The 13,657-nt window shown below is 36.4% G+C and overlaps 1 protein-coding gene across 2 annotated transcripts in view; it reads left to right on the top strand.

Annotated features, from left to right (window-relative positions):
* The window catches only part of PRKACB (protein kinase cAMP-activated catalytic subunit beta), a 123,807-nt gene that overhangs the window by 41,133 nt on the left and 69,017 nt on the right, over positions 1-13,657 (top strand). Inside the window, exon 1 of one of the 2 annotated variants that reach the window (XM_007524723.3) lies at positions 6,651-6,927. The exons of the other annotated variant lie outside the window; for it this stretch is intronic. Within the exon in view, the coding sequence (XP_007524785.1) occupies positions 6,744-6,927 (184 nt within the window). The 5' untranslated portion in view covers positions 6,651-6,743. Of the gene's footprint in view, positions 1-6,650; positions 6,928-13,657 lie in introns of those variants that run through there. 2 annotated transcript variants of the gene reach the window in all.

Here is a 13,657-nt window from a genome sequence, read left to right on the forward strand (position 1 = left end):
CTCTACTTCTTTACCTCCCCAGAATTTCTTGCTTTGTTTCAGAACCCTTTCTCAGTCCAAGTTTCATCCTGTGTCCCTACTGACCTGCCAGGCTAGTGTGGGGGTGCCTCTTCTTGGGCATGTACTCTCTGGGTTGGAGCCAGCCAGGGTTGCTACTCACTCAGTGACACGAGAGAGATGACCCAGGAACAGAGCTGGTGGTGGCAAGGCGATTCAATTCTCCATTGATCAGAGAGCCAAAGCTTTTAAAAGTCGAACCTGGAAGTGGCAAATCAGAAACGGAAATGGCTTGACAATACCATACATGATTAGGAAAGGGGCAGAGAAAGGCAAAAGGGCTGAGAAAGTTAGGAACTTCCTTAGCAACTGTTGCGAGGGTTTTAACTCTTAGGACCAATAATTTCCTCCAGGCAGGGAGGGTCTTGAGGGTAGAAAGAAGATAGATCAAAGGAATGGAATGGGTGGGGAAATAGGGGGGATCTTTCAGGCAAAACAATGATTATGTAGATAATAAGGGAGCAGGCCATAGTATCAGGACTGCAAGGTGCTTTGTGAGGCAAGGAGTCTGATAAGACGAGGCAAACCTTGGAGGGTCTCATGTCCCTCCTCACTTGATCTCAGTAGAGAGAGAGAGAGAGACTGACAGGATAGATGTACCCTTCAGGTCAAGCCCTGCCAAGCTCAACCACATCCTCACAATTTCCCTACACTGACCTAGCTCTGTCTCCCAAGTTCCACTTACATGCAGTTATCCTATATTCATTCCTTCTTTTGACCTATTGCACCTATCATATTTTTCCTCTATTTCCAGCAAAGGTGAGGCAAAGACTGAAAGAGTTGCTGTTCTGCTGTCTAGGCCTTTTATAGTTGGCCTTGACTGGCTCACATTGGTCATATCACTCTGTCCTTTCTGCCCTCTATTTTCCTATAAGTTTCCATTTATATTCTACCAGAGATTATCTCCTTTGGAGTTAAGAGTTCCTCTCGCCATTAGTGCTTGTAAGACAGGATTGGTAGTGGTGAATTCCTTCAGTTTCTGTATACTTGGGACACAATTGATTTATCTCTCATACTTGAAGGATAATTTGGCAGGGTATAAGTACACTGGTTGACAATTATTATCTCTTAAAATTGTAAAAACGTCATGCCATTCCATTCTTGTTTCTTGGGTTTGTGTTGAGAAATCTAGTGATAGCCTGATGGTTCTGCTGCTGTATGGCGACTTCTTCCTTTCCCTTGCAGTGTGCAGTATTTCTTCTTTGTCTTTAGTTTTGGACAGTGTTACCATTATATTTCTTGGTGTTGTCTGTTGAGGGTTCAGTAGCTTTGGCTTCCTTTCACCTTCTATTATATCTAGTTTTTGGCCATTATCTAGATGTGGGAAGTTTTCTACAATAGTTGGTCTGGATATGCTCTCTCTTCCTTTCTCTTTCTTTTCATCTTCAGGGACCCCTGAAACTTTCACATTCTTCCTTCTGATGGAGTCTGCTAACTCACAGAGGATAGCTGCTGCTGCTGCTCCTGCTTCTTCATCCTCCTCCTCCTCTTCTTTTTCTTTTTCTTTTGTAAATCTTTCTTCTTCAGCTGCTTTGTTCTTAGAAAATGTAGAGGTTTTGTGTTCTCGTTTTGCTGTTCTATCCTCAAGCTCATTTATTATGGATACTATTATGGATACAAGACCTCTCAGGTAGCTCTCATGCTGTCAAAGCTATCTTTTAGCTCCTATATTTCTTTCTCAAAGTTCGTTGTGAAATTCTTAATTCTTTGGTGAATAGGCCTACAGATTCCGTAATTTGCATATGTATGTTATGGTTGTCGTCCTTAATGACTTTCATAATGAATTTCTGAAATCACATTCAGATGTGTTTTCATAATCCTTATGGAGATGAATATTTGTATTTTTCCCCATGTTTTTGTTGGGTGCCATTTCTGCTTTCCAGTCGGCAGTTGGCACTGTAGTTATGTTTTTGTGTTTTTTGTTTTTGTTTTTGGTGGTGTGGGGCAGGAGCATCTTCCCTGTTGACTTAGCTTCAGCTGGGATAAACCCTCAGTGGGTGGTGGGTGATTCCATAAGGTTTCCCATGGCTTCTTTTCCCACTCCTGTTCTGAGCTGTTATCCCAGGCTCAGGATCTTGCTGTGTTTGCCTTTTGCAGACAGCACTGTGGTCTCTGACCACCCTATTGTGCATTTTCCCTTGCGCTTCTGCCAGGTGCTCAGTATCTACAAATCAAGAAGATTCCCCCAGCTGCTTGCGAACCAAGCGCCTGATCATCAGACTTTTTAGGCTGTGCTGTGAGATTCTGGGTATTCTCTTTTTTGAAATTGTTTCTGCCCCACTTCTGGTTGCTATTACTCTTTGGCTACGCCCCTGGAAGTCCACCTAAAAAGCCTTAAAAACAAAACAAAACAAACAAACAAACAAAAAAACAACCCAGATGATTTTGGACACGTCACTTAATGCATATCAGCTTGTTTTCTCATCTAAAGTAGGGAGTGACTATCATGCTTATTTAATTTGAAGTGTTATAATGAGCTATTGAAAATCATTTAGTATATTAATAGAGTGCTTAGTAAATATATTTATTACTGTTATATAAGAACTAAACCATTGTTTTATGACAATCGTAAAATATCCAACTTGAAAATTATAATTTCTAAAATTAGTGCAGGATGGATAATATAAGGACTTTCTAAGTTTCATAATGCAGATTACTTGCATTTTATTATACATTAATTAAACTGCTAATATAAATACAAAATGCCACTACAACACATTTTAGGTGCGTGGATAGACATCTTACTGCAAAAATTTTAAAGATTTGAAAATATCAGGAACAATAACAAGCAGTATACTTTTAAAGATTAGTATAAATCATGAAAGGATTTAATTTTAATTAGAGCTGTAGTTGTTTCGTTCTAGCAGTAGATGCCAGTAGAGATCTTTTTAATAGAGAGTAAATCTGTTAAGTACTTGCATAGCAACAACTTCCTAGTCAATTACCATATATAGAAACTTGTTCGAGGGCTAAAGAATCAACTGTTAGCACTTTATAACATGATAGAAACGGTTTTATGGGGGGAGTTGGGGGGGGTATATGGACTTAAAATGTAATGATTTCAAGTTAATTATCTAGTGAAAACTTTTTTCATTATTTGCTATATTAATTTTAACATTGTCTTAAATAAATTAATCTTAATGTTAGGAATCTAGAATATATAAACTCAAACAATATGTCTGGTTAGATGCATATTAAGAATGTAAAGAATGGGGCAGAAATGTTAGGATTAGTCTATGCTTTTGGCAAGAGATTACGATGTGCATAATATTTGGTTAGGCATGTCAAAGATGAGTGATTGAATGGAGTAGCAGAAAGCATGCAAAATAAGAGGGCATTTTTGAAATCCAAATATACTAGTAAAAATAAGTGGAAATAGAACTCAAAAATGAGTAAAATGTAGTAATTAAATACAGAGGAAATAAAAAAGAAAACAAAACATTCTTGTTATCAACTTGGTACCTACTGGATAATTTATAAATATGACAATATCCATAATAGAAATTAAAATACTCTTTAAGTGGGCTGTGAAGATAGCATAATGGTTTTTCCTGCCTGAAGCTCTAAGTTCCCAGGTTCAATCCTGAGCAGCAACTTAAGACAGAACTGAGCAGTATTTTGTCATTTCTCTCTATCATTAAAAATAGATAAAATATTAAATAAAAATGTTTTAAGTAGGGAGTCGGGCGGTAGCGCAGCGGGTTAAGTGCAGGTGGCGCCAAACGCAAGGACCAGTGAAAGGACCCCGGTTTGAGCCCCCGGCTCCCCACCTGCAGGGGAGTCGCTTCACAGGCGGTGAAGCAGGTCTGCAGGTGTCTATCTTTCTCTCCTCCTCTCTGTCTTCCCCTCCTCTCTCCATTTCTCTCTGTCCTATCCAACAACAATGACATCGATAATAACTACAACAATAAAACAACAAGGGCAGCAAAAGGGAATAAATAAATAAATATATAAAAAATGTTTTAAGTATAATAATTCTATTTAGATTTTTATTTTTTTTAAAAATGAGCTGATACTTTCCATCAGCATGTACTTATTGAGTATGAAATATATGAATTGTCTTTATGAATTCAAATGATTCACAATTTGAAAACAAATTTTAATAGTATAAGAACAGTGTCTATAAGGGAGCAGGTTTTTTTTTTTTTTTTAGGAAGTATATAGAAAACTAAAATGAAGTAACATATGAAATGTGCTTGATATTGAATAGAATTTCTCCCAAGTAAACAAATCAGAGAATATAGAAATTTATTCACTGTGCCCATACAGAGCCAATTCATGTTCTGTAGAGCTTTATTCAGTGTTTGCTAAATGATAAACAAATGATTATATGTACATAATACTTATATGCAAGCTGCAAATTTAAGAAGTTTATTCTTGATAGAACACACATATTACAGTGTGCAAGAACCCAGGTTTAAGTTCCTGATTGATCCCTGTCTGCAGGGGAGGAAGATACACGAGCAGTTGGAACAGTGCTACCGGTGTCTCTCTCCCCTTCTATCGGTCCCTTCCCTCTCTATCCAAAATCAGTAATTGTTTTAAAAATTTTAGTCTTCGGAATGGGGCGGTAGCCAGCGGGTTAAGTGCACGTGGCGCAAAGCGCAAGGACGGGATCATGGTTCGAGTCCCTGGCTCCCCACCTTCAGGCGGTTCGCTTCACAGGCGGTGAAGCAGGTCTGCAGGTGTCTTTCTCTCCCCCTCTCTGTCTTCTCCTCCTTTCTCCATTTCTCTCTGTCCTATCTAACAAGGAAAACATTAATAATAACAACAATAATAACCACAACAACAATTCTTCTAGCGTTTGCCCTTCTTCCGTAGCCAGTCAACAGGTTAGGTTGAAAGCTGTCAGGAGCTGCTTGTTGCTGGCTTTGAAAGTGACTGGGATCCATGTGGATTCAGTCGGCTAGGAAGGATCGTCAGTTTCTCCAATAAATGGGTACTCACGGGACGCACCACGAGAAGGTCGATCCAATGCATCCCACAACAACAATAAAAAAGGGCAACAAAAGGGAAAAAAAATTTAGTCTTACAGATTTTACCTATTTAGATTGATCCTAATGTTATTAAGAAAACAAAATATTCATCATTTGCTGTTCCTTGGCAAAACTTGCTAAGGTTTCCTCTGTTGTGTGTATGTTCTAATATGAATATATATATATATATATATATATATATATATATATATATATATATATTTTTTTTTTTTATTTGCCTCCAGGGTTATTGTTAGGGCTCAGGTGCCTGCACCATGAATCCACTGCTCCTGGAGGCCTTCCCCCCCTTTGTTGCCCTTATTGTAGCCTTGTGGTTATTATTGTTGTTGTTGATGTCATTCGTTGTTGGATAAGACAGAGAGAAATGGAAAGAGGAGGGGAAGACAGAGAGGGGGAGAGAAAGATAGACACCTGCAGACCTGCTTCACTGCCTGTGAAGCGACTCCCTTGCAGGTGGGGAGCCGGGTACTCGAACCGGGATCCTTAGACCGGTCCTTGTGCTTTGCGCCGCGTGTGCTTAACCCGCTTCGCTACAGCCTGTCCCCCTAAATATATATTTTCTATTCATAGTATTTGTCAACAGTTGACAGAAATTCTGTACTAAGATAATCTTTGGGTGAATTTTTTAAAAAGACTTCCTTCTCCCCTCATTTTTTCCTGTATATATATATATATCTCCATATTTAGAATTTCTAAAGTGAAAACGAAGCAAATTATTCATCCAGTAGTGTCAAGAGGAAGTACTCAATTCATTGTTAAATGCTACAGGTTGCATTTTTCCTATAAATGGACAATGGCAAATCTTATTTACTTAAAATTAAAAACTGTTTCAAAGTATATGCGTAATTCAGAAATCAGTTCAGCATCAATCTTTAGTGCTTAAGTTTTTTAAAAATTAGCTTGTCTTTGCCAAGTAGAAGTATTTTCCTCTTAACTGAAATTTCTTGTTGTAAATGATTTTTATATAATTAAAATTTTATGCTTTGTGCTTATATTCGATTGGTTTTATATGTAGTGCTGGTAGGCACTTGTCAGAAGATTATAAGTTTAATAAATAATACTTAAATACTGTTTTTTTGTACTTCCTGATTTATTAGACTTAATGAGTTAGCAACATTCAGTTCTTTATGCTAGTTCAGTTTTCTTCTTAGTTTTGTGTTTTAAATTTGTTTTGCAAGAGTTTTGTAATATCCTGTACCACTTTTCAATAAAAAGTGAGCTGTTTTTAGTAGATTCATAAATCTGTATCATTTGTTCATTCCTTGGGGGAAAAGAATCCACACTATTTAAAATAAATATTTAGAATGTGAACAGTTTTGCCTTCAGTTACTTGTATAGGATAGACATACATGTTTAACTAGTTGTCCTTACTATTTTATACCTTTCTACTTCTATATAAAGCTGTGTATTTAATTTTCTTATTATGCTGTATATGAACATTAAAACATACACACAGGCTTCTGGGATGATTTTGAAAGCCTTTTAAATTCCTCATCTCTAGTTGAGTTTTGCTAAGACTCAGTAATGTGCTGTTTTATATTAACAGGAAGCAGAACAGCAGCAGTGGTTTGAATACCCAGCAAACAGGAAGTTTGACACATGCATAGTTCTTAGCTTCTCTGTAAGAAGCTGTTGAGCTCCTTCTGGAAATACTTTCAGTTACTTAAAGTAAAGTGCAAATACACATGAATGGCAACTTATAGAGAAGTACCCTGTAACCAGTATACAGGTACATCTGCTCTTCAGAAATTGGAAGGTTTTGCTAGCCGATTATTTCATAGACACTCAAAAGGTACTGTACATGATCAGAAAACAGCTCTGGAAAATGACAGTCTTCATTTCTCTGAACATACTGCCTTATGGGACAGATCAAGTAAGTTTTTATTTAAAATGATACATTCTAACTAGAAGATAAAATACTTATTAGAAATTTAGAAGCAAACATAAATGTGGTTTGTTTTGCTTTATATTATTTGCACAATAGAATTGCAAGATAACATTTTAAAAGATTGCACAAAAACTTGGTTGTAAGTTCCTTACTTATGTATAAGTTGAGTTCTGGTGGCAAATCTTTTTACAAAATTCCTACTTTTTAATATTTGTTTCTTACTTGTATTTACTATCATATAAAAATAAAATGCCTATAACTGAAAAATATTGAGTTTATTTTAAAAAAATTTCTTGAACTTATAACACCTTAACCTTTATTTAATCATTTATTTTAAAATCTTTAACTTTGAAAGAGACAAGAAGACTTGGATTTAGGATTAAAGTTCTATTAAGTTTGTCATCTTAAGTTTAAACTCACACATGAAAATTAACTTTTATAAACAAATATTTAATATAAAGTCACAATATAATTATTCGATGTGAAAATGTTAACATCATCACTTTCATAATTAATATGTCATGTTATAGTTGATTAAAGAGAGGAAATGTTTTTATGTATGCATCACATTCTTCCCAGGCATGTTAAAATATTTGAACTTACTGCTTTGCCAAAATGGTGAAATGTTACCATTTTTGGTGGCGTGCTCTTTAAAAGATAAGTTACACAATCCCAGGACTCCAGTTCCACATCTCACCTTGTGTACTCCTGATTAAAGGAACAATAGAATCACCTTGGTGCCTTTGCCCTTATTGGTATGTTTGATCATCAAATAGTGTCAGTTTTGCCTCATTCTGTTTGTAAACTCCACAGCAGTTAAGGAAAGAAACTCAGTTTAAGGTGAAAAAAATCAAGAGTGTTTTATAAAATTTACTCTTTGTTCTATACAGGCTCTTTGAGCTATTTTAGGAAGAAAGTAAAGAACACAATTTTTTCACTCCAAAGTTTCGATTATTTTAATCACTCTTTATTACATAACAAGTTTATAGATAAGGAATCTCAAAGAGTTTCCAGGTAGTGATCTGCTTGATAGTGAAATAATCCTACATCATTAAAACATATGTATGCAACAAGATTTGTTCTACTTGCTGTATTTTGTTAACTTACTTGTTCTTAAGGTCTTTTGGAAATCATTTTATGCATCTAAAATAGTTTAATTAAAATTAAATGAAGAAAATAGGACTGAAATAATTTTAGTTTGACAAATAGCCTGTTTCTTGAAGATGAGTGATTAGTAGCTGTATCTCAAATAGGTCATCATGTACTTTTAGTAATAGCACTTATGTTTGGAGTGTTTTCTGACCAATTTCAAATTATATAAGGTCTGTGATGTTTTTTAAAACATTGTTTTCTTAAAATTTTTGTTTTTCATTGTTTTTAAAACATTGTTTTCTTAAAATTGGGGTGTGTGTGTTAATGGTTTATAGTACAGTCTTTGGCACCCAGGCACAACCTCTCATCTCCCTTTGATAGCTGTCTGGGAGACGTTCACTCCCCTAACCCAGGACCTCCTCCCCCATCATACACCAAGTGTCCTTTTATCCCACCCCTTTCAGTTCCATCAGTGAAAGTATCATGAGCCATGATTTGCACTGTAAAAATAAAGGATGCAATGTTAATATTTTTATCATGATGTCATGAAATAAGTAGGGTCACTCTATACAAGTGCAAGCTGTATAGCGCTGCATCTGTTGTAGGCATGATAAATAAATGATCAAAGAATGACTGGGGGTGTACAGTAGCACAACCAGTTAAATGCACATATCACTATGGGCAAGGACCCAGGTTCAGTCCCTCTTTCCCCACCTGCAGAGGGGACGCTTCATGATCAGTGAAGCAGGTCTGCAGGTGTCTTGTCTTTCCCCCTTTCTGTCTCCCCTCTTCTCTCAGTTTCTCTCTGTCCTGGTAAATACAAAATAGAGAGAAAAATAAAGTGGAAAAAATGGCCTCTGGGAGCAGTGGATTTGTAGTCTACCACCCGAGTCCCAATGATAACCCTGGTGGAAACACAAAGAAACAAACAAAAACTGGGGACTGGGCAGTGGTGCACCTGATTAAGCCCACAGGTTATCATGTGTAAGGACCCTGGTTCGAGTCCCCTCTCCCCACCTGCAGGGGGGAAGCTTCACAAATGATGAAGCAGGTCTGCAAGTATCTTTCTTTCTCCCTATGTCCCCCTCCTCTCTCAATTCCTCTCTGTCCTGTCCAGTGAAATAGAAAGGAAAAAAGCAAAACAATGGCTGCCAGGAGCCATGGATTCATAGTGCCGACATTAAGCCCAAAAGAAGATAACCCTGGTAGCAAACAAACAGAAACCAAACCAAAACAAAACACAAAACAAACCTTGGATGTTGATTAAGTACTTCCCCCCCCCCCCCAAAAATTAATGAAACAGGTTCATTAGTTTATATACAGAGTAGTAAGCATGGTAGGTGCAGAACTCTAACTTCCTTTTATGGAGTGTGTTGATATAGAGTAGAAACCGCTAATATAACAAACAGAGGAATTCTGTTTCCTCAGAATTTCATGGAGTTTTGACTACATATTAATTTTTAAACAAAACACATTCTTCCAAGTTATTAATGGTAGAGGGCTGGGTTCGAACCTGGCTTGTGCACTTGGCAAAGCAGCGTACTATCCTAGTGAGCTATCTTACCAGCCCTCAAAGTTATTTAAAACAGCTTTAACCACATGGCTTGTTTGACATAAATAAATAAATAAATAAATAAATAAATAAACAATGTAGTATTTCTTGTTAATAAGCCTGCTGAATATGTGTTTGGGGGGGAACGTCATTTTGGGATATTAGCACAAAAACAACTTTTAATTTTTAAAAATGCACAAAAACAACTTTTAATTTTTTTAAAAATAAGTTTTTGTACTATTTGAATAGAGACTACCAACTTAGCATGCATGAAATGTAAAAAATTCTAACCCAAGTTTTCTTCTCCAATGACATTGAATTTAAAAAGAAATTCAAAACAAAGACCACATAGTGGTCTCCATGTGCCTTTTATATGTTTAGTTTTTCACTGCTAAGTTAAGTAACAGAAATTCCTCTTTGATTACATAAATATTTAACAATAATTCTGTGCACATATAAGTACATGAAGCTCAGAAGAAAAGCTCAGAGGGACTCTGCTTTTTGTCTTTTTGTTTTCTGACTCAGAATGAATGGGCACATTAGCATTCATTGAGTTACCTTTCCAGTAAATTTGTAATTAAATATTCCTTTAGTTTGCAATAGTTTATTTTTACAGTGCTAAATTTGACTGAAGTTTTGCATGTTTTTAAGTTTTTTTATATGTAACGAATTTCGGATGCATTTTTTTTTTTGTACTAAATAGGTCAGTACTTCCAAACATGTTACTAAGCTTTTCTTAAGAGTTGACCAGCTATTTCTCTGACTGAAAGAAATACCTATTAGTGCATGTTAGATATAAGTATACTATTTGAATAAATGAGTAGTTTTGTTGATGGATTTCTTCAGTAGGATCAGATATCTAGTGTTTAAATGAGGGAAAATAAGATCTTTTATTAAGTTACGGGAAAAATAAGATCATCTTCTTACCCTGAGGAAAAACAAAAGAGTAAAAGAGTAAACACACATAATAATCAAGGTATGATGAAATAATTACTTAAAGATATATAAGGAACTTACTGTGGGCAGTGAACTAAAGCATATAAGTAACTTACTGTAAGAAGAAGTTAACGGAACTGTGTGGTGGCGCACCTGGTTAAGTGCACGTTACCAAGTGCAAGCACCCTGGTTGGAGCCCCAGCTCCCCACCTGCAGGGGGTCTGTCTTTTTCCCCCCTCTATCTCCTCATCCATTCTCAATTTCTCTCTGTCCTGTCCATTAAACATTAGGGAAGAGAGAGAGAGAGAAAGAAAAAAGAAAGAATGGAAGGAAGGAAAGAAGGAAGGAAGAAAAGCGGCCACGGGGAGCAGAGGATACCTAGTGCCGGCACGAGTCGCAGCAATAGCCCTGGTGGCAATTAAAAAGAACGAAAGGTTATTAGTAGAGGGTACACTGGGCCTTCATAATGTTGGTGAATATGTAGAATTTTAAGGTCCCATAGGACCTTGGATGACTATTTTTTTTAACATTTTGTTTTAAAGAGAGATGCAGGGAGAGACTGCTCTCAGCACGCATCTCTGGCTTATTGTGGTGCTGGGGATTTAATCTGGCACCTCAGACCCCCAGGCATGAAGGTCTTTTGAAAAACCATTATGCTACCTCCCCAGCCTGAAAAAATACTGTAAGAAAAGCGAATACACACTTTATGAAAATTTAGGGTTTACCTAGAAATTACTGTAAGATAGTAGTATGATGTTGTCTGGAAAAATAGTTTGTGGATCTCACTTTGAAAATTTTTTTTTACATACGTATTCAGAACTTTAGACCCCATACTAAGTGTGTAGTGGGGAGCTAATAAGTTCTTACAAAGTAGAAATTAATTTATAAATGCTCCTTTTGTTAAAAGAGCCAAGAGAGTCTTACCTAACATAATTCAGGAGGCGCTAACTTGCTTATTCTAATTCTACTACCGGCAAATAGATATAGCTACTATACATTTTAATGTGCTGGGCTTTTAATTATAACTAACAGTGATTTCCTTTAGAACAACAGTGCTCATTTAGATGCTACTTCTGCCTGGAGTTCTCATTACTTCAGTTTCCAACCTTGAAGTTTATTCATATTGAAAGGTGCTACTTAAGCACTATCTAACAAAATCACCAAATGTGTCCTTTGTCTTTATTATTATTTTTTTAATATTTATTTATTTATTTAGAATAGAGACAGGGAGAAATTGTGAGGGAAGGGGGAAATAGTATGGGAAAGAGACAGAGAGATACCTGCAGACCTGTTTTACCACTTGTGAAGTTTTCCCCCTGCAGGTGGGGACCAGGGGCTTGAACCTGGATCCTTGTGCACTGCAGTGTGTGTGCTTAAGCAGGTGTGCCACCACCTGGCCCCTTTCGTCTTTATTCGTGATCTTCCTATGTTCTTACTTATTCTCCTCTCATGCTTTACTTTGTAGTATTAAAATCATCTTACTTTTGTCCTTCTGTTACCTATCTTTTCTGTTTGACTTTGAGCTCCTTGGAGGCATAGAGTTCGTCTGTGTTAGCATTGCCAGTTTAGTACTCAGTACATGTAATTTTGTCTGTTAGATTAAAGTTAAATATCTATAATATTACTCTTAACAGACCTGCTTTAATTTGTTGTGATATTTGCAATTTATTTTCCTAACCTACTATAGTTAATTAAAAGGAGTACAAAGCTGACCTGTCTGCTGACTGTAGGGGAAGGGATTAACACCGAAAGGGGACTGGGGGTCCAGTGCCCTATGGTGGAAGAGGGGAGGAGGATGACTCTGAAGAGGGTGAGATACCCTGCCCGCCTGGAGAAATACGGAAATGTACTCTCATGAATACAGTCCTGTAAACCAGCTTTTCCTCAACAAACAGATACTGAAATTGAAGCAACCAAAAAAAAAAAATAATAATAATCTAACCTTGGAAATACTGTATTCCAGAGTTACTAAACTGTTCAGTGTTGTCAGTATATATTTTATCCTGATTGTTAATAAAAATTTAGATAGTGACTTTATAGTAAAACTAAGTAAATGCGAATTAAATAATTTCAAATAGGTTCCTTAGTGATGCCAGTTACTAAATGAAGTGCAATGATTTATGAGAAGATTGAATTTGCTTTTATTTTGGAGGAGGAAGTATATATTTGAAGTAATTAATATATTGCTACTCCAACTGTCGTATCACCTGGAAGCTTATTTAAAAGGCCAACTGATTCAGAGCCTGCATTTTAACAAGATTACCCAGCTTCTTCTCCTGTGCATCCAAGTTTGAGAAGCTATTTATTTTTCGTTATTTATGTTTTTATTGGGGAAATGTTTTACAAGACCACTGTTGACTAAGGTACGTCCACTATGAAAGTGCCATCTCTCTCCATCATAGGGTACAAGGACACTGTTCCCTTCAGAAGCACTTCTCATGGCCCTGTTAGCATCCTCAGATCCCCTGAAGTTGACCTTGTTTTTCTTTCTTCAGTTGCACTTACAAATGAGGTCATGCGATGTTTGTCTTTCTTCTTCAGGTTTATTTCTACTTAGCATAATACCCTCAGGATCCATCCAAGTTGTGGCGAAAGCCAGGATTGCAATTTTTCTTATAGCTGAGCTATAAGAAAGTTCTGTTGATTGTCTACATATACTACAATTTCCGTCTCTGTTCATTTATTGTTGGACACTGGCTATTTCCAAATATTGGCTATTATATATTGCTATGTCTTTAGACATGTGCTTTTGTGTTCTTCAGATATGTAGGGTAGGAATTGTTGCACCTTTATATCTACTTTTAATATTTTGAGGAATTTTCATATTTTTCCTAGTTGATTTACATTCTCACCAACAATCAAAAAGGTTCCCTTTGTCACAGCATTCTCTCCATCATTAGTGTCATTCGTTTTTTATCTATGATACTCTCATAGGTATGAGGTGGTACCTTACTGATTAGATCTGTATTTTTCTGACAATAAGTGACACTGAACATTTCTTATATGCTTTCTGGCCATCTGTGTATCGTCTTTGGTGAAATATCTACTCAGTTTTCCCTATTTTTGTTTTTTAATGGGGATTTGTTGTTAGGAGTTTTTGGATTCTATACATGTCTTTGTACTAGCACTTTGTCT

This window comes from Erinaceus europaeus, chromosome 11 (assembly GCF_950295315.1).
Source record: "Erinaceus europaeus chromosome 11, mEriEur2.1, whole genome shotgun sequence".
Lineage (NCBI taxonomy): Eukaryota > Metazoa > Chordata > Mammalia > Eulipotyphla > Erinaceidae > Erinaceus > Erinaceus europaeus.